General features: G+C 46.2%; 1 protein-coding gene across 2 annotated transcripts in view; it reads left to right on the plus strand.

The window, feature by feature from the left end:
- DPP6 (dipeptidyl peptidase like 6) overlaps positions 1 to 27387 on the plus strand; it is a 764679-nt gene that overhangs the window by 523548 nt on the left and 213744 nt on the right. For both annotated transcript variants that reach the window (XM_029234469.1, XM_029234470.1), the window contains exon 6: positions 6188 to 6240. In XM_029234469.1, the coding sequence (XP_029090302.1) occupies positions 6188 to 6240 (53 nt within the window). The remainder of the gene's footprint in view (positions 1 to 6187; positions 6241 to 27387) is intronic.

The following is a 27387-nucleotide window of genomic DNA, read 5'->3' on the forward strand; positions in this document are numbered from 1 at the left end:
CTTTTGACTTTTTTCTGTTGTTTCTGCATTTTCTCATTTCTCTGATTAAACTTATTCTTTGGCTAAAGTGTTTCCACAGAGGAAAGGAAGGCGGTGGATACGGAAGGGCAAGGACCATAGGGTCCTGCTCCATTTCACACCCATTCTAGCCGCACTCCTCACAGTGGCTGTCCAGCCTCTGCTTGAATTCTGTCAGTGCTGGGGGCTTAACCTCAGGAGACCATCCATCTCGCTATTGGAACACTAAAGAATAGAGAGATTGTGCTGACCAGGCACCAGGGCAAAATCTCAGTCGTTTTCATACCTCTCCCAGCCCCTGAAATAGGTCAGCTCCAACTCTGCATTCTCAGTGGAATTCCTGTTTTCTTACAGCCCAAAAGAGTAGAGAAAAAAAGAGTTTCATGGATTCTGCATAATGCTAGTCACTCGATCGTATAATTCTCCTTAAAATTTAAACAAGAGCATTCTTGATTCCTTTCTCGTGGTTTAAATTTCCTGAACAAATACTCACAGCTCTAACACTCAGGCTCAGAGGTTAAGTAATTTTCCTAAGTTCACTCCTCGGCAATCAGCAGGCTGAGAACTGACCCTGTGTCTTCCTCTAAAACTGTATAAGAATAGTAGTGGCTCCACGGGAGTAGGCGTGTCCTGCTCCAGACCTGTCCCGAACCACCACACCCACCACACTGCTCCCGACTGGCCGGGAAGCAGGGACTTGCCGAGGCCTTGGGCAGGAGGGGAGGAGCACTGGCGGGGCAGCTGGAAGGTCACTGGGGCCGCTTAGGCATCCCAAACTAGGGCAGTGTTACTGGGGGTGGAAAATGTGCTCTGAATTTAAGGTTCATTCCAAAGTTACAAAGTCCAGTGAAATTCGGAAACCAGTTGTACATGGACAGTAAGGAAAGGAAGGAATAGAAATGGTTGGAGCTAATTCCAGTATGTTTCTACTGAGAGACCAGGTAAGTGGAAGAACATCAAAGAGAATTATTTAGGAGGAAAAGAGTTTATTGGGTTTTCAAAATATTGAATGTGGTGTAAAAGTTTTGGGTAAAAGCATCTATGCTGAAAGGCCCGACACAAGCTGAAGATATGAGTCTAGAACTCAGAAGATGGACCAAGTATAAAAATATGAATTCAGTGAGAAGCCTCACAGAAAGCAGAAATGAATGTGCTCTTCCAGACCAAGGGTGTAGACCGACAAGGGAGACCCCCAAGAGTGGCAGGTTGGTGCCTGCGTCCATTCACGGGGTCTGCATAGCAGAAAGGAAAGGCAAAGAGGCTGGAAGGAGGAAGGCAAGAGGAGATTGAAAGCAGTGACCCGCCATGGAGTGAAGAAGGGAGAAGGATTCCTGTCACCTTTATCACGTACTGCAGAGAGAGCAAGCGCGCTGGACATTAGGAAGATATCATATGTACGGCAGCGGGACATCCGCTTGGAGGTGGCACTTTGAGGACGTCGGGAGGATAATGCAGTGGGTTCAAAGTGATAGAAAGTGAAGCAGTGTAGACTTTCCTTATGAAGTGCCATGATAGTTTAAAAGAAGAAGGAGTCAGAGGGGTGGCAGGGAGAACGACCAAGGATTTTTTAATGTGGGAGATTTGAACTCTACAGATTTGGGAGAAGGAACAAGGAGAGGGAGTGATGAAAAATATAAGGCACGTAATTCGTGGTAGAGGAGTTGATAAAGTTCAACAGGTATCAGGAGGGGATGGGGTCAAGATCTCAGAGGTTAGTCCTGGAGAGGAAGGATGGAGGGAGGCCTGAAGGAAGGTGCTTGCCATAGGGATGACGAGCGGGTGATGGATTTGAGAAGGACTTAAGAAGTTAATCTGGCACAATTTGGAGATAGATTGAATTGAGCCAGAGTAGGAAGGAGGCAAAGAATGGAGTCAGGAAAGACTAGGTTTTCAGCTCAGATTACTGAGGGGCTGAGGGAGCCACCGACTGGGATAGGAAGTATCAAAGGAGAACTGGGTTTTAAGGGTATATAAGAGATAACTTGGAGAATATTGAGTTTGGGGTGCCTGTGAGACATAAGATGGAGATGTCGAGGGGGGAATCTGGTACACTGGTCTACAGTTGAGGAGATAGATCTGTGAAATTACCAATATTCAGATAATCAGAGTTTAAAACTACAAGAGTGGAAGGTTTCATAGAGGAAGAAGATGTAAAGTGAGTCTGGGTTAGTATGCGTGATGGGGCTGAGGTAGGAAAGACCAGAGAGAAATCAAAAGTGTGGCTCAGGGGGTGATGAAGGGAGAGGATCAGAAAGAAAGCTGTGGGCAGAGTGATGTTTCAGAAATATTAGAAGCAGACCAAATATGACCTTAGCCCAAGACAAGCCCTTCACTGGTTATTTTTTCCCAATTATTGAATGTCAGTATCAACTATGTTGCATGATATATTTTAAAAAATACTATGCTGAAATTGTCTTCCCATCTTGTGAATGGTATTTTGGGTAACAGGTTTTCATGCATTTATTTTCCAAGAGCAATTTGTTGCTGTGGGAAGAAACCGAAGTAACTTATATTCATGAACTTCTAAAAGTCCACTCACAGAAAAATAACAATGCAGTCTTACCAACTTCCAACTCTTTTTACTTTTTTCCATGATCAGAAGTATTTAGAGTCTGTTTTAAAGAAAGAAGCATAAATACAAGAGATAGAGACCACAAAAAAAAAAAAGAAAGACTTTTATCTCTCCAAGGAACAAATTCTTTCAGTGAGATATAGTTTATTGTTAATGCGTTTTGAGGTGAGGCATCGTGCAAATGAAACTCTTGAAATTTGTCCTCTTTCAAAGTTGTTTTCTTTGTGCCTGGGGTTCTTTTGGCTCCAGGTTGAGGGACTATTTTGTGGAAGAGAATGGTATTTGATTGTTTCATCTTGGAGCAATGAGAAAATCCTTGCATCTTCCTCCCACTTCCCCATTTTTTTGAGTAGCACTGAGTCATAATTGCACTTTCATGTTAAAGGCTTTCCATTTGCATTAACAGTTTACTCTGGAATGCTTCTGTCCCGTACATAGTTGGCAGATCCAGTCTCTACTTCTTGACTCTCTTTCATTTTGTTTGAATTTTTCTAATTAGTGATTTAGTTTTCCAGATATTCTATTACATTTCCCATCCATATATGCTGTCTTTTTTCTTTTTGCCTGACAGTACAGACATAGAATTGTAAAGGGGTAGTTCTCGCTCATCTTCTTCTTACCATTGCCCTTATAAGGTTATTTTAATTCTGTCTTCGTTGTTCTCATTGCTTCCACTCAGAAGATAGTCACAAAGCTGAATTTCAGGGTCATTTGCAGGTATATTTAAAGAGGTATGCAAAGATGTAAGTCTAGGGGTTTGGGAATGTCATAACCAGAGAATGAATTGAAATCACTGTTTCCAGATTAAGACCAAGAAAGACAGCACATGTCCTTACTTTGCGTGTTTATTATGTCTGTTGGTATTCTGGATTTTTCAGTTGACAACAATCAACTTGGATTTGTAACTTGAGAATTAAGAGCTATACCCCTTGTTCAGGCAATTTCCAATATGTGCTTAGAGAGAAACAGACCTCAGGCCAAATCCTGCTTGCGTTTGACTCAATTCTCCTATCCTAAAAATGGAATACTAATACCTTCCTCACACAGATTGAATGAATTCACGTATGCTAAGGAGTTGGCATGCTACCTAGTACATAGTATGTGCTTCAAAATGCTAGCCATTCTCAACACCAGCATCACCACCACCGTCACCTTTGGTGCTTTGGACTGTTCTCTGTGGTCATTTCAAAGGCTTCCTCCAAGTGTTTTTGCCTATAATGGCCCCCCACCAGCCCCTCACTTCTTCTGTACTGACACTCTTTCGATAAGGAATTTGTATATTTGTTTTAGAAGTTGCTGAAAGTTTTTAGGGAGGGAACCCAGTAACTCAGTATACTCACATCTGATTTATTAGCTATCTTTTTTCTTTGGATTTAAACTAGATATGTTATTTACCTATTGCTGTGTAAGAAACTATCCAAAACTTAGTGGCTTAAGATAACCAACGTTATCTCGTGATTACTGTGGGTCAGGAATTCAGGACCATCTTATCTGAGCATCTCTGGCTCACGTTCTCTCGTGAGGTTATCAGCCAGGGCTGCATCATCTGAAGCCTTGACTGCTGGTGAGGAATCCACTTCCGAGCTCCCTGAGCTCCTTGCTCGATGTTGGTGATCGAATGGGGAAGAACCTCGGCCCCCCACCACATAGACCTCCTCACAGGGCTGCTCGAGTGTCCTCACACCATGGTGGCCAGCCTCCCCCAGAGCAAGTGATCTGAAAGGGAGCCAGGAGGTGGCCACGCTACCTTTTATAACCCGCTCTCAGAAGCCTAGGACCATCATTTCTGTCACATTCTATTTGTTTGAGTCACTAAGTCCCCCGGCACTCAAGCGTACGGAATTAGGGTCCACCCTCCCTCCTCTGCCCCTCTTCCCTGTGCCTCCCCTCCTCCCATCCCCTTTGCCTTTCCTCTACCCTCCTCTACCCTTTCTGCACCTCAGCTTCCTATCTTAACAAGCAAAGGTAATCTTTTGCCTTCCTGGGGTTACTGTGAAAATAAAGTGAGACACACAGTATGAAAAGACACATGTTGGAAGGAGAGGTCGGAAACACTACACAGCACAGCAGCCGATGCCGTAACCGTGGAGAAGGGGGACGGAGCCACCAGCTCCTGCTCCAGCGTCTGCGCACAGAGGCAACGTTTAGTCAGAGCTCCAGGACCTCGGAGGGGCTCTCTGAGCATCAGTCTGCTCAGGACACAGGGGCTGGTCCACAGGCCTTTCCTTCTTCTCCTGGGGGGAGCATCACTGTGCAGCACTTCACAAACAGCAGTTAGGGTCCTCTGGCCCCGCCAGATCGCCATGGCAGCTCTGTGAAGTTCTTCTTCACGGTTTTGTTCCTTAGAGGTTATTTCTTCATAATTAGACCAGTATTTAAAGTAACTCCCCAGTCAGATGCCCATCTCCTGCCATCCAGCAGGTCACCCCAGGCCCCATGTGTCTGGTTCAGGAGTCTTGACATCACTGCAAGCAAAACGTCATTGGGACTTAAGTGCTGTTGTTTATTTTCTCCAAATAACTGATCCACTGTGACTTCCTAGAAATTAATCTTGGGGCCCAGACTAGATGGGGGGTCAGAGGTATTAGCAAATCCTACCCATTTTTCCTTTGAAGACTCACTTCCATCATCAGTTCCAAATGCATGCACATTACACGTGCTCTCCAGTAGATCTGCCTTACTCAGCTGCGTGTCCCTCACCTGGTATCTGCAGAGAGCTGCTCTTAAAATGCTGGTCCCTGGACATCTGCCCACGCAGGGTGCCAACTCTCCAAAGCTCCACAGGTAGAGGAAAGAAAGTGAAGCGTACGGTTCTCACTTCAACCCTGCGGGGTAACCCATCCCATTCCACACCCTGGGGAGGGCCTCTATCCAGAAAGCTGGAGAGGATGGAGACCACGTTCTCCCTTCTTTGGGGGTATCCCTCGCATTGTAGTCACTGCATTTATGGGTTGGGGAGTATTCTCCTGGGTTCAAGAGTTTAAGAGGGACATCTGAGATTTGGGGGTTCCAGGAGTTTGGAAATGCTGTTTTGTTGTTGTTACCTTAGTTTTGAAAGCCATGCTCCCCTTGCAATGAATTCTTAGTTTATTGACCACTCCGTGAAGCTAAAACCTGCACATCAAATTGTCCAAGGGGGCAGGAGTTTGCCCAGTTAAGCCTATCTTGGCTTCAGTACTCACCGAGGGTACACAGTAGAATCGGCCGTAATTTACAGCAGTGCGTGGGTCTTACAGTTTCAGGGTCCAGCTGGCTGTCAGGCAGCCTCCAGTGAGTAGTGTCCTCTTAGTTCTGTGCTACATTTAGTTGAGCTGGAAGTCTCTGCGCCTGATTTAATCACAAGCCAGGTAGTCATGGAGATGACATCTAGCCTCTGGCTGCCTGGTAAACTACATGCAAATGGTGAAAATAAAACAAACAGGGTATGCAAATTAACTTCCTGAGTAAATAAAAGACTTTGCCGCCAGGTCTCCCGGACTGACTACTTTTGGTCCAGGGCTGTTTATTAGGAGTCACAGTGATTTGAAAAATATCATAATCACAACCATTCTCTCAACGCTTGTTTTATTGTTTCTTGTGTTTTTTTGTCTGTTTCAGATATATCAACACTCCTATACTGGATATTATGTCCTGAGCAAAATTCCTCATGGGTAAGATTGTTCTTTCATTTTCTTTTAACGCGAAATCTGCAAAACAAAGCGCAAAGCAGAGCGCTGATTAGTTGCTTAATTCTTAGGGCAGGAAATGAGGCACCTTATTTCTTGACAGCAAAGTGTTCCCATGCTGTGGGACCTCCATGATGCCTCCAGGGCCGAGGGGGTCACTTGAGTCCAGTTTCTTGCCCATTTGTGAAGCCCCCCTTCCTAGAACAGCTCCACCACTTCCTGCTCTGGTTCCCAGGTTTGCAGAGAAAGATTCCCCCTTCCCCGCCCCACTTTGTAATCAGCCGTGGCCCCTCTAGGGCATGGTGATTCGACCTAGGACTCCCAGGAAGGTTCCTGCTTTTATATACATAATAGAGAGGGCAGCACCCCTAAGCTCATCTTGTTTCTCAAAAATGCAACATTTGGGACCCAAAAGTGTGAGTGGGGAGGAAAGACATGAGTGCAAGCGTGATTTTGCTGAGTTTTCAGTTCTGGGTAGACACAGCCGCACACAACGTGGGGTGCATTATCAGGAGCTCATCTTTGGAGTCCGGAGGTGTTAAGACATGATTCAAGTTTGGTGAAGCCATTTGTTGAGTGGGCAAGGGGAAAACCAGTTGCAGAGCAAGGAGAGTGTGGCAGGGATGGCTTTTACTGCTTCCATTTTTATTCTTTCTCTCCCCTCGTCTTCCTCCTTCCTCCTTCTTCCTCCCCTCCCCCACCCACCTACAACCCCTCCACCCTCACCCCAGCCTGTGTTCTTGTTCCCACCTTTTCCTTCTCCTTCATACCCTCCACGGTTTCTCTCACTTTTTGTTCAAAAAGGCGAAGTGCTCAGGAAATGTTCAAAGAAATTGGATTGTGCTACTGGCAGTGTTCTGTAAATTCCTGTGACTATTTACAGGGCGGCATCCTAATTTTCCTAAGCAAATTTAAACAAACAGCAGGAGTTGCTAAAAAGTATTGTTCCATAGAGAGCATTAATCACAGCATCTGTGTTTCACAACTGCTGCTGTCTGTTTTCTACTAAGTTTAGGTAGAATATGAGCATATCCTTGGAAAAACAACATGGGGAAAATAATTTCACTTGATAAATGAAAGATACATGTAGACATGCGGCCAAGTGTGATTAATCGTTTCCGTTAGACTATTAGAAAAATCAAGCCCCGAGAAACTGAAGATGACCCCCGTAGTGAAAACAAACTATCCATAGGTGTTTGTTTTTTTTTTTTTAAAGCATAGTTCAAATACAAACTCAAATGTTTTTCACTAAGGACGAATTATTCTATTATTTTTCAAGCAGATATGCATCTTCAAAAGTCACGGCAGGCAGGAGTATAATTATGCCTTGAGATTTATCTACCCCTTCTGGGAACAATAGAACTTATTGTAGATGATGGATATTTCATTTCATCTTATATAAATTTGTAAAACTCAAAACTTGAAAAGCATTTTGTGCTTGACACATGGTGTAAAGATTTTACTGCATCAGTTAGAATTTAAGAGAAATAGGTTCTGAGAACCTGGCACAAGAGTTTGCCAAACCAGCCACAAACCGAAGGGCAAGGTGGTGTGTGCTGAAGCCCTGGTTTCCGTGCTCACGATGGGGATGGTGATCCCTCCATAGAGGACGCCAACGAAGAGTGAGCTGCTTTTGGCATTTTTAAATAATCATAGTAATAATAATTGCCATCATGTATTGAATGAGTCTTAAGTGCGCCCATCCTAGCACATCAGTCCTGCAAAAAAGCATTCTTCTCCGCCTTTCACAGTGAGAACTCTGTCATCTCATAGCTGGTGCCCAGGAGAGCTGGAATCCAGCATAGCCTGGCTCGCTCCCAATCCTGTGCCATCAAAACAACTGCCTTGGGTAAAATTACAGCTGTAAATATCAGATTTTTAGTGGTGCTAATTTATTGTTTGTTTTTGTTTTTTTTTTTTTTGGCGGTACGCGGGCCTTTCACTGTTGTGGCCTCTCCTGTTGCGGAGCACAGGCTCCGGACGCGCAGGCCCAGCAGCCATGGCTCACGGGCCCAGCCGCTCCGCGGCATGTGGGATCCTCCCAGACCGGGGCACAAACCCGCATCCCCCGCATCGGCAGGTGGACTCTCAACCACTGCGCCACCAGGGAAGCCCTAATTTATTGCTTTTCTAAGTGTTACCGAACCAAACTTGGGTCCGCTCGCCCACACACAGTAAAGCCAATCTACTGACACCAGGTTGTGGTGAAGGAAAGTGCAGCGTTTACTGCAGGCGCCAAGCAAGGAGTCCAGGTAGCTAGTGTTTAAAAGGCCCAAACTCCCCAAAGCTTCAGGAAAAGGTTTTTAATGACAGGATGAGAGAGGGGGGTTGTGGAGTGTGTGATCAGCTCGTGGACCTTCTTCTGATTGGTTGGTGGTGAGGTAATTGGGAGTCAACATCATCAGTCCTCTGGTTCCAACTGGTCTGTGGTCTATGTGCTTGTGGGCAGCGTGCAGTTAACTTCTTCCACCTGGTGGGGGTTTCAGTATCTGCAAAGCAGCTCAAAGGACACGGCTCAGAATATCATCTACAGCCCTTGAGGAGGAACTGAAGGTCCTTGACTTTGTTTAATGGCTAAACTGTTATTATTTTGTCTGTTTGACTGTTTTCCTTTCTTTCTGCCTTTTCTCACTTCTCTGATTAAATTTACTTGTTGGAACTTGCAGAAAGCCTAGGTATGCTACAGGTTTTCTACAGACAAGAGGCAGGCAGAAGGCATGGGGTGAGGGGTCTGTTCCGGGGAGCCCCCATATGGTCCTGCTTAGTTACATAAGGACTCTTATAAGATTGAAAGATGTAGCAGATTACTTGTTACATTTATGGGAAACAATCTCTGGTGGATGAGGATGTCTATGGTTCATCTCATCACCACATAAACTGACAGCTTCTCCAAAAATGGCATTGCTCGACCGTTTATGCAAAATAAATGAATTAATTAATTTCAAATATTGTCAAAATCTTATTTGTATTAATGAGGCAGTGGGTTTCCAAACTGGATGGGACTTTAGGCTTCGAGCTTTTGCAGCTTCAGCCTCCAAAAGAGGCTTGTTGAGCTCAGTCAGTTGTGCCAGAGCGCCACCAGTTGGCAGGGGGAGAACACAGCCCCGTAGCTGGGTTTGGGGTATCAAGGAAAGCACAATTGTCTTTTTAAAATAAAACTATCTCTATTAAAATATTGAAATTTACATTACTCATAGGACCAAAAATCTGAGAGCTTCTCTTGATACTTCTGGAGTCACAGATCTGTATCTTTTTCTCAAATTCTCACCTCTCCTTTCATCCCTCTCTCCCCTCAATTCCTCTCTTCCAGCCAGAGGCCATTCAGTATGCAGGATGGGATTATTTGTCCTTTATAGTTTGTTTTTTTTTTCCCTTGGCTTCAGACTTTCCAACCAATCACAGAGAAGGATCAAATTAATTTTTCAGTACCCTCTAAACTCTGGTTTCCTTCCTTTGCCAGTGATGGAAGAATCTGGGAAGGGGGTATCCTCTTTTCTTTCTCTTCCACGAGCCATAAAGAGGCCTTCGTGTCCTGTGTTTAAATTCCTTCTCCTCCAGTTGTGACCTCTGCAGCTGGAGCCCACTAGAACCCCGGGTGCATGTAACGGCTTGGGTTATAATGAGAATGCCGAGCCAACTGAATTTTCATTTAGTCAAGAGATCTAGAACCTAAGGGTAGGTGCATTTGACTTTCACATACTAAATTTTCAAAAATTGTATTCTTAAAGGACATGTCTTTTACGCAAATTTGTTTATTAAGCCAGAATTAAAGCTATTTTGTTTGTTTGTTTGGTTTTTGCGGTACGCGGGCATCTCACTGTTGTGGCCTCTCCCATTGCGGAGCACAGGCTCCGGACACGCAGGCTCAGCGGCCATGGCTCACGGGCCCAGCCGCTCCGCGACATGTGGGATCTTCCTGGACCGGGGCACGAACCCATGTCCCCTGCATCGGCAGGCGGACTCTCAACCACTGCGCCACCAGGGAAGCCCAAAGCTATTATTTTTAACATAAAGTGTTTCACTAAGTCTTTATATCAGAATGTCAACAAAATAAAGCAATCTTTCATAATAGAGATTATAACCAGCTAAATGTTCTCTGTTAAGGGTCCATTGTGTGTTTTCATAGCAGTTTTTGGTAGACTTGGCTGTTTCTTGACATTTTCCTGACATGACTCTTTTTTGGATTAGTTTTCCCATTGGCTTGAGTGCTTTTTTTTAGAAAAATTATATTTCTATATAATTATAATTTCTTATATCTTTTAAGATCATTCTGAAAATCATATGGGCTAGAGAAAATCAATCCTTCTATAACAGAAATCAATTTTAAGAAAAATTTGGTATACCCCGTAGTTATGCAGCATTGGCATTTTGGAGTTTGGCAAGCAGAGCAATAATAGAACAAAAACTGAGAAGTATTCAGAGGCATTTTGTTTACATGTCAGGCCATCCTCTGTGGATATTGTTGCCCTAACCTTGCTTATTTACCTGTACCAAACAAATTGTACAGAATTGTATTCCTTTGGAACTCTGGTTGACTTATGAAGTCACATTCTGCATCTGTGAAAATAATAAACTGAGACATAGATTCCTTCTGCCCAGGGTTACTCTCTAACATTATAGGCTGGGATGCAGAAGAGCATTCCATTTATTTAGAAAGTAGAAATCTAGGTTGACAACATAGCACAATGCCCCAGTACCTTGCCTGATATCATGACACAGGAGTTAAGAACTGAAGCCCTGTGGTCCCATAGACCTTAATGTGAATCCCAGTCTGCAACTGACTCTTGGCTGTGTGACCTTGATAGTTGCTGTACTTCTACAGATCTTAGTTTCCATATTTTTAAGATGTTAATAATAGTGCTCACCTCATAGGCACATTATAAGAATTAAGTGGAATGATACGTGCAAAGTGCACAGCAGAGAATTTTGCTTCTAGTGAATGCCTGGGAATGTTATTCTTCATATTGTAATATATCCCCAATATATATTTATAGTCTTGTAATTAAATTTTTTTAGACTTTACTTTCTAGCCAGCTCAAATCCTTTCTGTTACAAGGAGAGGAATGATATAACCCCTACAATAATAAAATTCCCTTTAATAATTTTTCAAAGCTATGGCTTGTTCTGTGACACTCAGGTGATTTTAATGCCCATGTGATTTTTAAAAATTAATTAATTAATTTATTGGCTGCGTTGGGTCTTTGTTGCTGCATGCAGGCTTTGTGTAGTTGCAGTAAGTGGGGCCTACTCTTTGTTGCGGCGCACGGGCTTCTCATTGTGGTGGCTTCTCTTGTTGCAGAGCACAGGCTCTAGGCGCGCAGGCATCAGTAGTTGTGGTACATGGGCTCAGTAGTTGTGGTGCATAGGCTTAGTTGCTCCACAGCATGTGGGATCTTCCTGGATCAGGGCTCGAACCCATGTCCCCTGCGTTGGCAGGCGGATTCTTAACCACTGTGCCACCAGGGAAGTCCTGCGCATGTGATTTTAATTTCTCTCTTAAAAGAGATGTCTATAGCTTCAACTATCTACAGTTCTCAATGCTCAATAAGTTCTGTTTATCTCATCTCAATCTGACTTACTGCAATAAATTTTTAAGACTTTCTTGTTTTGCCTCCAGTGGAAGCCAAAAAGACAATATAAGTCAACAAACATTTATTGAAATGCTGTATTGAGCAACAAAAGCACAGTTGCTATCCTTAAGAAGTTTAAAATCTTGTTGAAGAGGAAAGACACAGACTTATATAACAATATAAAATTAAGTGCCTCAAATGGGTGTTTTAGACACTGAACACAAAAGAAGATATGTCATAAAGGATCTCAGAAAGGAAGTCTGGCTTGAGCAGAGCCTTATAATTGAGTAAGTTTTGTTTTGTTTGGTTTGGTTTGGTCTAATAGATGGAGACAGAGAAGAGATGTTCCAGGTCGGGTAAATCATTAAACAGGCTTGACCTTTTCCATGAGCCAGCATCTTCCTGGAGTTAGTGGGGTGCCAGGCCAGGCCCGAGCAGGGCTGTTCTCATGGGGCTCTGCATGGGGAGAGATAGGGTTGGGTGGGTTTAGGGTGAGCCTGGCGTGTGGAAGACCTAAACCCCACCCCGGTGTGATGGGTCTTTCCAATAAGATCACACTGAACACCGAGCAGAAGAGAGACGTGGTGAAGGTGGCGGGCGTAGATTAGTTTTATGCGTGTGTGTAGAGAGAAGGAAAGGGATGAAGAAGAACATGGAGCCAATCAGGAGACCCGGTGGGGAGCAGTGAAGGCTCAGTGTAGAGACCACATGATTGAGATTATGGGTGTCTGGTGTTCACTTGGAAAATGAAGACAGATGCCAAGGGTTTATACTCCGTGTCCCTCTAGTTAAATCTGTGGCAGCCTGTGCCTGTGTGAGTTGAGCCTGATGCATGAGAATATTGAAAGTAGTGAGTTCATGAGGGCAGTGAGGAGAATCCCAGCAGTGTCAGTGTCTCCACATCTCCTTCCCCAGGATCCTGCACTGGACCTTCCACTCAGACACACTTTGCTCTGCAGAGCTGCCGGAAGTTGCATGAATAGGATTGCTTGTATACCTTGAGGAAGTGCCAACATGAAGCCAAAATGTAGGAGAAAGAGAGTTCTTAGAATGGCATTTTACGTGTCTACCATGGCATCCCGCAGGGAGAGTCCTGCTGTTACCGGCATTCACAATAATTTCAGGACTGTGGACAGCTCCGAGCTCTCCTGTAGGACTTGGTCTTAGCTGCTTCCCCCTGTCCTGCTCCCTTCCCCTCCAGGCCACCCTCCATCTCTCCCTTCCTCCCCTGAAATCCAAACTGTTAGCAAGCACTATCAAAATAACATGCACTTTAAAGTCAAATCTATCTGGGAATAGACTCCCAGTCAGCCTTTCTACCTGTGTAATCATGGAAAAGTTGCTTTGCTTCTCTCGGCACTATTACTCCGCGCATAGGATGGAAATAAAATGCCTGACTGATAGGGTTCATGTAAAGGTTATGAAATACTGTAGGATAACGAGATGGTGCATTTAAGTGCCTATTTTGGAGTGCAGAATGCACTGCGGGCTTTTTTCATGGTGGAACCAAGACCTTCCATTATACAACCAAATCTAATTAATCTCCCTCCCCGCAATTTCCCTACCTTTAGACAGAAAATAAATTTCATCCTCAGTGCCAGCTCTGATCAGTTCTAATGGCTTCCTGGAGCTCTGAGTTTAAACGTGGTCTAGAACTATGCCTGGGCTCTGTGGGGAAGGATGATCGACGCGTCAGGGTGGCAGTGGAGGGGAGTGGAGATACACGTGATGCCTTCCAGGTGCCGGACCTGCTTGCCTCAAGGACCGCATCGGTGGCGTGTGCCATCACTGCCCCCTGCAGAAGGCCCTCCCACCTTTGCTCTCCCCGACCTTCACCCCATCCTCCACACGCGCGCCAGAAACTTCCTGCTCATGGTGTCCAACTCCTTCTGCTCCTTCAAGCCCCGACATCAAAACCCCTCCCGTAAAAATCCCCCTGCAGCTTCCTGCACCCCTGGAGTAAGACTGCCTCACATTTCACACTGTAATGTATCCTTGCGTTAGATTGCTAGTTACCTTGTTGTGGGTATATAATGTTTCTGAACAGAATGTTTAGAAATGTTTTCAATATGCATTTACTGCCTGACACATTTCTCTCCTGAATTCTAAGGTGTCAGGTGTCAGAAAGAGGGGTTTTGCTGGGAGGGGCTTGGCCTGTGTCTGTGGCCCTGGTGGCCATTGCCCAGGATGAGGACAGGGCTGCCCAAGAATAACCACAGGAGAGGCTGCACCCGTAGCTCTGAGCTACCGGCAGAAAAGCCACTAGCCACATGCAAAGGGGTTCTTTTCCACTGAATCATTTGCTGTCCTCAAAAACTTGCCTACCACATCTGAAGACTTTCAAGCAAACAAACCCGTTTGGAAATGAGGTGAAGGTATGCATGATGCATCATTTTTTCAGGCGCCTTGTGGAACCTAAACTTGTATGTTCGTATCCTTGAATTGTTCCCAACGCAAGAGGGAGTCCATAGATGTTGGCTGACAGTTGAGGAAGTTAGTTAATTAATTAAATGATATTGTCTAGTATAAGATGCAAGCCTGGGACCCACCCCAAATCAGTTAGACCAGAGTCTCAGACGGTGGGACCTCACGAGAGTTCTTTTAAGTTACTCAGGTGTTTCTAGTTTGAATATCTGGGGTCAGCTGGTCCTACCCCACTTCTTCACTTGCTCTCATCACTAAGTGACCCCCAGGACTTTATCCGGAGCTGAGAAATAACCCTTCTATTTCTGGAAAAAAATGACAAACATTTCCCCAGAAACACTAATTTCGTTGTCCTCTCGACAGAGAAATAGTGGCAGGTCGCAGGTTAACAGCGTTCTTGGAGATTTATTTAATGATATGCATTAAAGGCTCAATAGCACTGCCGTCTGCACCGCGGAGATGAGGTACAGCCTTGCGCTTTTGTCTTCTGAGTTCATGCCCAGAATGGGACAGTGGACTCAGGCTCATTCTGTGTCTGGGCTGGAGTTTGACGTGAGCGCCACCTAGTGGGGTCAGCCTGGAAGCCGCCTATTCCGATTCGTGCATTTGCTCACCAGCTTCTCTTGAAGAATCACAGGGCTAGTTCTAAGTCACACAAAATTAGAGGCAACTATGTTGAACCCTTTCAACTGGGCCTGAGTGTCAGTCACCTGAGAAGACTCTGTCTGCATCCCGGAGGTCAGCTCTGTTCTTGTTCACAGACCTTTTCCTAAAGAGAAAAGGCTGGTGCACGTGGCCGACTGCCCTGGAGGCCAAGCCTGCCAGATGCTTGCAGCAGCATGTGCTGTGCATCCACTCCTGCTGCACAGTGATGGGCACACACCCCCGCCACAAGCCAGGACTATACTAGCCACGGATGGAGAGTGGAAAGGCCACGTGTGTCGCTTGCTGTCTAGTCTATTTCGTTCTGTCTTCACATCACCTTCTCTCTGATCCGGGCGGTCCATACAGGGGCTGGACACAAAGCCCCCTGCCTTATTTACTTCAGTGACATTCGCATAGATTAAACCTCAAGGACAGCCTTGTCCAGAAAAGCAGCTCTCGAGGACAGCGGGATGGGTGGTCATCCAGACTCTAGAGAGACAAGGATACGCTGGTCACATCTATATAGCTACAGCCTCATTGCAGCATAACTTACTTATAGTAAAACTCACACTTTTTAAATGAGAAGTTTTCATTATGTTTTGACTAATGGGTGCAATCATAGAAGCACCTCCACAACCAAGATAGGGAACATTTCCGTGTCCCCAGAGTATTCCACCATGCCCATCCTCCACCCACTGTGGGTGCCCCTGGCGTCCAGCCCTGTAGTTCTGCCTTTTCCAGAACGTCTTATATATGGAGTCATGTGTACGTAGTCCTGGTGAGTGGCTGCTTCGTTAGCGTGCCTGCTTTCGGGATTCACCCACGTCGCTGCCGGTGCAGGTAGGTCGTTCCTTTACTGCTGAGGAGTGGCCCAATGAGTGGATAGACTAGTTTGCTCATGTTCTCGCCGTGTAACATTTGAGCGGTTTCCAGCTTGGGGCTGTTGTGAACGAGACTGCTGTGAATGTTCGCATACAGAATTTCTCATAGGCACGTTTTCATTTTTCTTGGGTAAACAGCTAGAGGTAGGATGGCTGGGCCGTGCAGTAAGTGTATAATCTGGTAAGAAACTGCCAAATTGCTCTCCAAGGCGGCTGTCCAGGCCCCTTTGTAAACTCCCCGCCCCATCCTCCACCTGGTCCCTGCGCGAGGCCGGCTGATTATCCAAGGTGGCCGTCCAGGCCCCTTTGTAAACTCCCCACCCCATCCGCCACCTGGTCCCTGCACGAGGCCGGCTGATGTGCGTGCTGGGGTTCCTGCCCAGGGCAGAGCCTGTGCCTCTCCTGCCCGACGTGGGCACTCAGGGGGGCCTTCCAGCCAGGTCCCCACAATCGTTCCCTTTGCAGCGCTCTGTAAATGACAGGTCCTTGGGGAAGTAGGTGGCGAGCAGGGTGGAAACTCCCTGAAGAGGCTGTTCATGGGCGGCCCTGGCACAAACCTCAGGAGTGGTTAAGAGGACTCCGGCCCCAAGCATCACTCACTTCCTGGACAGATCGACTTAGGAGGAGGGATCTCTTTTTGAGAATCACCTCTCATTGACGGAAGGACCCGATCCAAAAGTGTGCATGTTCCAGCAGCTTGGCGCTGAACTGGGTCTGCCAGCTGCTTCAAGGCTGAAGGGGAGCAGAGGCCCCACACCCAGCATCCAGCATCTGTACAGCGGACACCCGCCTCTGCCCTTCGGGTTCCCGTCTAGGCTAGCAAAGGGCATGGTAGGCTGTGTCAGATGCTCCTGTCTGCTCTGTTGTTGTGTCTTGACTACAGCAGGGAAGGAGGCAGGCCACAGCGCTGGTCCTCCAAAGGACAGCCCGTCCAGGCTGTGTACCGGACTAGTAAGTATTTCTGAAGCTGCTCACAATGGCCGAAAGAACATAAGCTGTGGCATTTCCTCATTGAGAAGGCCTGATTCCCAGGCCTGAATCGCACAGCATTCGGTGGAGATGACACAGCTGTTTGTCCAGGTGAAGCTTTCGGCTCCCAGGACTCAGCTCAGCCAGCACCGCCTGCCGCCAGTGGGACACTCAGGGGCAGGTCGATGCAGTGCCGGGGCCGAGGCACCTGGATCACACAACAGTAAGGCTTCTGCCTGTCTGGACCGGAAACTAACAACCCTCCCCATAGCCCTGTGTTCTCTCCATCCAGCAAGGCCTACGGAGGTTCCCACACTGCAGGGGGAGGGCTGTGGCCCAAGAACCCTGTAGAGCAGGGGTGCCCAACTCCCGGGCCACAGACCGGCACTAGTCCGTGGCCTGTTAGGAACCGGGTCACACAGCAGGAGGGGAGCGGCGGGTGAGCGAGCGGAGCTTCATCTGTACGCACAGCGGCTCCCCACCGCTCGCTTTACCACCTGAGCTCCACCTCCTGTGAGCATTACGGTGAGCTGTATAATTATTTCATTACATATTATAATGTAATAATAATGGAAATAAAGTGCACAGTAAATGTAATATGCCAGAACCATCCACCCCCCCCCCAAGTCAGTGGAAGAATTGTCTTCCATGAAACTGGTCCCTGGTGCCAAAAAGGTCATGGACCGCCACTGTAGAGAGTTAGCCTGGTCCATGAACTCAGACATGTGGACACCAGTTCTCAAGTACGAACAGAAGGTCAAGGCTTTTCCATCTCTCTGCACATCTTTGATTCACTGCATCATGGCTCTGATGTACATTTCTATCGACATTCCAAGCACTTGGACGGGCTCTTTTGGGGCAGTGCTAACAAACACAGCTTCCCCCCAGGCGCCCTGCACAAACAGCCCAACGTGGAAAGTAAGGAGAGAAAAAAATTCAAATCAGGGCTGATGTGAGCCTCACACTTAAGCATCAGTGGTGTCAGAACTAGAATTCCTGAACCAGGACTGAAGCTAAGGGCAGACGTCCTGCTGAGGCCCGTGAACATGGCCCCAGGGAGGGTGCTGCCATCCTTTGCCAGCCCCTGGTCTGTCTCCCTTACTTGCAGGCCACAGGCAGCCCTCGGGATCTTTCCTTTGCTTCTCTCCCTGCAGTTTCCTACTGCTGACCTTGTGGCGTCTGAACACCATCCAGCTCCCGGGCTCCGTCCACTCAGCTCGAAACCATTTCACCCAAACTGCCCTGCCCAGACTCACCCGTCACTCCAGGCAGGAGCCACCCTCATTCCACTTTCCGTCTTTGTCACCTTGGTGCCTCAAATGAAGTTCTTTCCTTATCCCTCTATGCGTGTCTTTAAAAACCGTACCGTGTAAGCTCCAGCGTAGGCCCAAATACCTTTCTGCTCCCTAATCTCTTGATTTCATTTATGAATGAATGAATGAACCTTCGAATGCATATATAGGCATTTCGTGAGCACTTATCATGCATCTGATTCAGAGACCTTAACATATGGCAGCTTATTTTGTACTCGTAACAATGATGGGGTGTAGGTCTTAGCCCCACTTCAGAGATGAGAAAGCTGAGACTCGAAGTTGGAGTAACCTGCTCAAGGTCACACAGCTGCTTGTTGGCCAGGACTTCAGCGGGGCTCTTGCGGCTCCAAGCGTAGCATCCTCTCTGGGACAACATCACTTGGCTCTGCATTTCAGTCTGACGAGAGACACTGGGCAAACTGAGCACCACACCCTTTGTTTTATGGAGGTAGGTCTTCCTCCTTGTGTTGAGGGCCCTTTGAAGCACACAGTAGGGCCGGTATTCACTAGCTCTGAGGTCCGGGCATGACCCAGTAACCAGCATTGTTTGACCAGCAGAGGTGACATTGATGGGTGCCTCTACTCAGTGTGTGTCTGCGTGGCCTCGAGCTGCAATTTATGTTCTATTTGACGTCAGAGAGTAACAGTCAACATCGGTGCTGTTTTGATTTGACAGACAAAGGATATCTGAAGCAAATAAGTGACCCCTATCAAAAGAAAATTATACTTCGTCACATATTAAGTATAAACATGCTAAGAGGCCAGACGGGAGGATACCCCGAGGGCCCTGTGTGTCCCTGGTGATCCCGGACCACCCGCCAGAGACCACAGCTCCAGGCTAGCCCCCTCCAGTCTGCTGTGCACTGTCCCATGTGTCGGCTACCAAGACAGCGTTACCTCCTAGAGGAGAGGCTCTGGGGTTTGGAAGCAGTGAAGGGGTGCTTTTTCCAAAAGAAAGTCATCCCTGGGAGTCTCTGTCCCGTGAGGAAGCGGTGAGTGTGCACCTCGGTGGAGGTGACCTTTTGAACCTGGGCTGAAGGTCACAGAGCTGGGTTCTACTGTGTAACCTCAGGCACTGCCCTTGGTCTCTTTGTTCCTGGAGCTAAAGGCAACTGCTCCAGATGCTCTAAAGGACTGTCAGAGTCTTATGTGACTTTGGAAAGAACTAAGAATATTGTTTTGGTTTTGCATTAAAATTCCTACTTCCGTGTGTTGCGCATACCTGAGCTTTCAAATGACCATCCCCTGTTCCCCACCCCCCCCCACTTTCCCAGGAACCCTGAGTAAAAGAGGGAAAACTTGTCTTTTGAAAGTTAAGGAAATCCGATGGCACTGATTGCCCAGGTATTTATCTGAAATTATGTGGCTGGACCACGTGGCGATGCTGAGAACTCAATCCAGGGAGGGAACTCGGGCATGCTTATTTTGTAGGGAATAAAAATCTGAAATAGCAGGGTTGGGTTGAACCCTTTTGAAGAAAGAGCAGGTGAACAGAAAGATCAATACTCAGACAAGAGAAACCCAGAGCGGCCGAAACAGGCAGTGCGCCCACCCTTGCAGAGGAGAGCTGTCCTTGCCCATGCAGAGGCCGACGTCCCTGTCTGAATGCCGGGTCTCACCCCCTCGCCCTGTCCGGCTAGCCGGGCAGCTTCTGCTGACAGCTGAGCTTAACCGCCTCACTCGCGTGAGCCTGATCAACTGGCCCAGAATTAATAGACTACCTTTCTCGGTTATATATAGATCCTGATGAGTTTGACTAAAATTTGGCTGTAAAAAGTCATGTAATCAAAGTCAATTAAAAATATAAAGAAATATATCCTTCAAAAGAATTGGTTCTTACCATGCAGTGGTAACCACTAAGCACGGGTCTCACTGTTGTCGATGGTGGTAGTGTTGTGGTTGGTCTTTATGTTTGACTTTCACCTTCAGATCCCTGTGTTTCATAGATGCTAAACAACGCAACTCCAGTCATGGGAAGTGTTCATTTTCAGAGGTGGGATGCCCTCTGCCACTTTCAACTTCTTGTTGACAACAAGATGCCCATCCTATCAACAACAGGGCATTAAGCCAGGCCACTTGTCCTTTTGGTATCTAGTGCTATTTTTGGCATGATTTTTAGACCCACGGAGAGAAAGGTCTTCTGTGAAAGTGATCATATCATTTTGAGTTCCTAGGTGTCCTTATTATCTTGACATGGACCAAAAAAACCTGACTTTAGCTATGTCAAATTGTCTATTGCTGATTTGTTACCAAATTAATGCCAAACACTAAGTAGCATTAGAATGGAAGAAATACTTTTTGCCGCAAAGCAGAGAATTCAGTCTTGGATAAAGAATGTTTTCCCAGTCTATGGAGAAAAATCATCTGTGTGAGTGTGTGTGTGTGTGTGTGTGTGTGTGTGTGTGTGTGTGTGTGGAGGAGGAGGAGAGAGGGAGAATGCTTCTAAAAAGAAAAATTCCTAATTTAAGTCCACTGCTTTCTTTTTCCCCCAATTAAAGTCAATCTGAAAGTCATTTATTTATTTTTTATTTTTTTAACATCTTTATTGGAGTATAATTGCTTTACAATGGTGTGTTAGTTTCTGCTGTATAACAAAGTGAATCAGCTATACGTATAGTATACATATATCCCCATATCCCCTCCCTCTTGCGTCTCCCTCCCACCTTCCCTATCCCACCCCTCTAGGTGGTCACAAAGCACCGAGCTGATCTCCCTGTGCCTTGCGGCTGCTTCCCACTAGCTATCTATTTTACATTTGGTGGTGTATACATGTCCATGCCACTCTCTCACTTCATCCCAGCTTACCCTTTCCCCTCCCTGTGTCTACAGAGTGAAGTAAGTCAGAAAGAAAAAAACAAATACTGTATGCTAATACATATATATGAAAATCACTTTAAATCATACATTTGTCATGAGAAGCCAGACCTGAAAAAAGACTCCTTTGAAAATAGAGGCCATTGCTACCAATGTAGTCGTCTCTAAAATCTGCGTGATAAGTGAAATATTTTCATAAAGAAATGGCAAAAAAACTTCTTTTCCATCCAACTTCAAGGATTCTTCACTAGATGGAATCAGCCAGAGATGCAGGAATATATCTGCAGATGGAATCAGCCAGAGATGCAGGAATGTATCTGCAGAAGGAATCAGCCAGAGATGCAGGAATGTATCTGCAGATGGAATCAGCCAGAGATGCAGGAATATATCTGCAGAAGGAATCAGCCAGAGATGCAGGAATATATCTGCAGAAGGAATCAGCCAGAGATGCAGGGATATATCTGCAGATGGAATCAGCCAGAGATGCAGGGATATATCTGCAGATGGAATCAGCCAGAGATGCAGGGATATATCTGCAGAAGGAATCAGCCAGAGATGCAGGGATATATCTGCAGAAGGAATCAGCCAGAGATGCAGGAATATATCTGCAGAAGGAATCAGCCAGAGATGCAGGGATATATCTGCAGAAGGAATCAGCCAGAGATGCAGGAATATATCTGCAGAAGGAATCAGCCAGAGATGCAGGGATATATCTGCAGATGGAATCAGCCAGAGATGCAGGAATATATCTGCAGAAGGAATCAGCCAGAGATGCAGGAATATATCTGCAGAGGCTTTACCAGCAGGACCTGCTCTGGAAACCTGTGAGTTCTGTCAGCTTCCTACAGGTCCGCAAAAGTGGCCCGTGGACTATGCAGGGGAGGTGGTTAGGAAGCTTGAGGTAGAGACTCATCCTGATCATTCTCAAGCTGCTTCTCCTTTTTCTACAACAGGTTGAACTCTTTAAAGAGCCATGTTTTCAAAAAGTTATTTCTCAACCCCAGAAATTTTATACAATCGTAACCAAAAAAAAAAAAAATCGGTTAGCACTGATATAGCAGTTTCTAGGTCAGGTATTGTTCTTAGTGCTTTCCATATACCCCTCATCGAATGCTTACAATATACCTATGATGTAAAGGCTCTTACTGGCCCTTTTACATATAGAAACCCAGGCGTAGAGGGTACAGTGGCACAGCGAGTCAGTGGCAGAGCCAGCATCACCCCCAGGCGCCCGGTTGCAGGGATGACTGCTAAGGGTGGGCGCACTGCCTGTTTCTGCTGCTCTGGGCTTCTCTTGTCTGCATATTGACCTTTCTGTTCACCTCCGTCCTTCTTCAAAAGAATGAATGAGGAGCTCCAGGTCAAGAGGGCAGAGCAACTTTCTCTACTTTCAGGTGTTCTTAAGCCCCACCGATGAAACAGAAAATAAAATTTAACGCATAACCCACAAGGAGCAAAGAGAAGAAACATAAACAACAAAATTGTGAAAGTTGGAAAGCAAAGGGAGAGTGGGAAATGATGCAGTGCAAACATAAGACAGCTGAGTCCCACACCAAGCACTGACCTGGTTTCTCCTAACCCCTCCCCATCCGCCCCCAGAGTGGTCCTCAGCACACAAGGCACAGGCAGTGCTCAGTTTAGACCGCATGGTGCTTCTCCTGGTTGGCTGTGGTCTCCACTCTGGTGGCTTAGCCCTTTAGAATATCACCTCTGATGAGAAGGCTTCAGCATGGGCCCCTCCAGCTGCTTTTGGAAAGTCGATGGATGGGCTGTGGAAGAAAAACAAGGACCATTTGAAAATTAAGAAGCCATCAGAACCCCAGTTTTTCCTTGCCTACTGCCCTGAACACCGGAGGTTTATTTCTTGGCCAGGATAGAGCAGAGGCCCTCCGATAGAGGAACACTGGGACAGTTTAAGGTCTGAAACAGGGACGAAGAGTTGCTCACACTGGATGGAGAGACTTCCTTCTCTTTCCTTGTCCCAGACACGAGGCAGCTACGCTTCACCCACCGGGGTGGGGACTGAGGGATCCTTTCCAGAAGAAACTGACCAAGCCAGGTCCAGGGGATGCCAACCAGAGGAACCAAACGCCCCAGGCAAACCTTCCCTTCTCCTCAGAGCTTCCCATCAGCTCCTCAGCCCCAGGTTCCTAAATGTGGGTCCACGAGAAAGAACGTGATTGGACTGAAGAAACCTTCTCGCCTGAAAGATAGAAATCAAAGCAACAAACAGAAGCAGGTATTTTGGAGAAAATAGGGATCGTAAGAGGAGAAGCAAGGGTTAGGACAAAGCCTCTTCTTAATATCCTCAGATAATATGTTACTCTCATGAGACAAAACAGAACAATACATACTATTTTTAATTTCAGAGAACAAAAAGCTCTTAGAAATGAAAAGTATGATAGAGATGGAACTCAATAGAAAAGTTTAAAGACAAAGGTGAGGACATTTTCCAGAAAATACAACAGAGACAGACAAAGAGATATGAAAAGTGGAAAAGAAGGTTGAGATAACAGAAGATAGAGAAAAGACATGAAGATTTAGGGGCCCAGCTGAGAAATTTAGAAGCACATTTGGGAGTTAGCTAAATGTAATTTTTAATGATACAAATGAACTTATTTACAAAAGGGAAATAGATTCACAGACATAGAAAACAAACGTACGGTTACCAAAGGGGAAAGGTAAAAAACAGGGGAGGGATAAATTAGGAGTTTGGTATTAACATATAGTAGTGTGTACTACTATTTATAAAATAGATAAACAACAAAGACCTACTGTATAGCACAGGGAACTATACTCAATATCTTGTAATAACCTATAATGGAAAAGACTCTGAAAGAATATATATATGTGTACATACATCTGAATCACTTTGCTGGACACCTGAAACTAACACAACATTGTAAATCAACTGTATTTCAATAAAAAATTTTAAATAAATATAATTTTAAGCCCCTGTATCCACTGCATGTGGGAATCTCCTCTGCTTTCTTCCAGTTCACTCCCCGTCTACACAGCATCACATCTCACCACATCCTTTCATGGGTTAAACTCATCCTGGAGCCCTGTTGGCTACTAACCATGGAGCATAGCTCCGGAGCCAGGGCCACTTGAGTAGGAAAAATCCAGGCCGCACTGCCCAGTCCTAACTGTGTCAGGTGCCGCCCAGGTGGGCCTGACTGTGGGCAGTCTGCTGGATTCCCTTCTCAGAGGAATGGCTCTTCTCTCTGCAAACTCAGCAACAGGAGTCACCCTCAGCACACCTCTGGGCTCGGCCTTCATGGTTTACACGTGGGCAGCCTGAGGGCACCGGGTGAGTGATGCCCTGAAGCCCCAGGGGGCTGGACGAGTGTCTGAGAGTTGGAACCTCCTCCCAGGGCGTCCTCCCGCAAAACACACCTTGGAATAACAAGATTGTTTCAGGCCTGGTTCTGAAAAGAAGCCCTAGATTAGATAAAATGTCTGTGTTAAGCCTTTGAACTTGAAAGGGATGACAGACCAGATGGAGGGGCGAGTCTGTGATCAGCGGAGGAGGAGGTGGCGTCCTGGAACCAGCAGTGGAATCTTACAGAACAGAAAGAAGTTTCTCTGCAGCCTTCAGACATGTGGGCTGCTACTTCAGCCGAGCGTGGGGATGCTGAGGAGAGATGCAAAGGAGCTGGAACTTGTCTTCACCTGGGCCCTGCTTTGCTGATTAGCTGTAGAATCTGAATCGTTCCTGCTCCAAAGATAATTTTTCCTCTCTGTGTTCGGTACCATTCTGCTTTCTCATTTGTTGCTTTTCATTCCCTACCTGACCTGTTGGAGATTTAATGTTGTCTGGCTTCTCTGGGTTGTGCTTTATTGTTATTATTATTAATCAATATACACAGTTCAATTGGTTTAAAATAATTCCGCAACGGGCCTCATCGGTGTCTTCAGATAACAGACCCAGCTCTCGGTCAGGAGAAACGTTCATCGGGGCCATGCGTACAGATCCCGGGAGCCCTGCCCCTACATGCATGTAGAACATGTGTGTGGTCAGGTCCTCAGGACTACACAGAGGTGCTGTGGCCACCCAGCCTTCCCAGGTGTTCATTCCAAGAGCCAGGGCCAGCCCACGCCATCAGTGTGTGATTCACTGCCATCAGTGAGATGCAGGGGTATTTAGCTGGGCCAGTTCTCAAGCTTTGGTTTATTTTGAAAACATCTGGAGAGCTAATAAGAATGCATATTTCTAGGATCTCTCCAGAATGAGGTATATTAGGTATGATTCGGTCAGATTTGGTGGGGCGGGGCAGGGGGCAGAAAACCCAAAATAACAAAGGCTTTTACAAAGTAGAACTTGTTCTCTCGCACGTGAAAGTGCAGAGATGGGTGCCCGGCTGGTGCCCAGGGACCCCGGCCGCCATGTTGCCGCCCCAGCCTGGTGGCTTCCACATCGCGTCTCTTGGTGGCTGCTCCTGGCCTAGCGATCACGTAGGACTCTCAGCCAGCAGGAAAGAACCAAGAGGAGAAGAGCATGCCTTCGTGCCCGTGGCCAGGGCCAGCTGTTGAGGGCCTAGGAGGGACTTTTTGAGGACAAAAACGGGGAAAGGGTGACAACCCACTCTGCACAGCACACGGGTGGAGACCAAGAATCTGCCTCTTTCAGCAGCTTCCTCAGTAATCACAATGCAGGGGTCTCTGGACCCGCTGCAGAAGCACTAACCAGCTCACCTGTACTCACAGCCACACACCAGCCTTTAGCCTGCTGAGCAGAATGCCAACAGTGCCTTACATAAAAAAACGAATTTATCTTCAGCACCACCCAGGAAGTAAGTTTCATCGTCCTCTTTACAAATGATTCCAATGACTTCTCCCAAATATTTGACAACTCAGATACCAACGTCTAACACATAGGTAGGTAAGGTAGGAAAGAGTAAAAGGAGGCATTCAGAGAGAGAAGGGGACGGGGAGGAGAGGGGAAGAGAGCGGATACAGGGGAAGAAGAGCAGGGGCGAGAAAGAGGTGTCATTCCAGAGCGGTTGGGGGACGCCTCCAGCGACCGGCTCCTGACGGCCCACGCCCTGTCCTGCGCAGGGCACTGTGGCTCATCTGTGTGTGGAGAAATACTTGGCCTTTGGGGAGTTCTCACCTTTCCTAACTGTCTCTGCCCGTTTAGAAGGGTCAGCTGGGCCAGGGGGGAGGGAGGCTTTACTTTCATAGATGCAAGTTCAAGGTCTGTACCTTTCAAATGACACCATGAAGATCACTTTGTCCCAACCATCTTAACTGCCCCCCATGCAATATGTTGTTCTTATTTTCCATGTACTCATGTTGGAAGTTCCAGTTACCATGACTGAATATCAAACTACCCCAAAACTTGGGGGTTTAAATCTGACATTTACTGGGCTCACAAGTCTGCCGTTTGCACGGGGCTGGGGCGACCAGCGCGTCTCTGCTTTGCGCTGCGGTGTCAGCTGGGGCGGCTTCTCAGAAGGCTCGCTCCCTCCCGTGCCTGGTGGCGATGGCTGTCAGCTGAGACCTCGGCCGGGTCTGTCACCTAAAGCGCCTCCCCTGAGTCACTCTTTCCTTGGGTAGAGCATCTCTGCCTCAAAAGTTCTATATCCAGATCTTTCACGAGGAAAGGAACTTCTGATACACCATAGACATAGAAACATCTTAAAATGAATAGTAGGTTATGTACTCAAATGTTGGCCAATCAGGAAGGGTCTTTGCCTATAAGGATTCCTGCCCTCAAGAATTTAACTGTGTAATTTAAGATATACATAAAAAAATGATAATGCAAATCTTTAAGTGCTGTATCAGCTTACAGTATTACTGACCATCAACAATGGTGATTAGACTAGATCCCATTTGTTCATCCATCCATCCATTTATTCATTATTCAGTCAATACATATGGATATCTGCAATGTGTCAGACACTATTCCAGGACTAGGAGTGTATCTTATATTTTTATATTACCCACCATGCAAAGCACATAGGAAGACTCAGAAAACACTTATCATTTAATATTGAAAATGATATTTTGGGGGACTTCCGTGGTTGCCCAGTGGTTAAGACTCCACGCCCCACTGCAGGGGGGCACGGGTTCAATCCCTGGTTGGGGAACTAAGATCCCGCATGCTGCACAGTGCGGCCAAAAAAAAAAAGAAAATTCTATTTTTTGATGTCTTTCGCCACGAAAGTTTAGGAGCCAAAAAAGTAATTTTTTGCTTTTCTTTTCCAAATGCTGTTTTTTGGGGGAAGCTTTTCGATCCCCTGAACTAGCCTCAGAAGATAAATGAGTAAACTTCACTACATTAATTTACTTTTCAAAATTCATCATGATTTATGCCGTATTTCGTTTATTGCTCAAATAAGCAAAATGAGAACTGATTGCATGATTATTTTCAGATGTAATAAGTCCAGACAATTTTATTCTTCCTTAATCATTTTTTTTTTTTACCGATCCATCTTCACCCTGGAGATGATTCATCACAGAGCTTACCATAGATTGTTTAAAATAAGTAAATAAAAAGACAAAAATGGG

The sequence above is a fragment of the Monodon monoceros genome, unplaced genomic scaffold, assembly GCF_005190385.1.
Source record: "Monodon monoceros isolate NGI ecotype Baffin Bay Population unplaced genomic scaffold, NGI_Narwhal_1 Super_Scaffold_2, whole genome shotgun sequence".
Lineage (NCBI taxonomy): Eukaryota > Metazoa > Chordata > Mammalia > Artiodactyla > Monodontidae > Monodon > Monodon monoceros.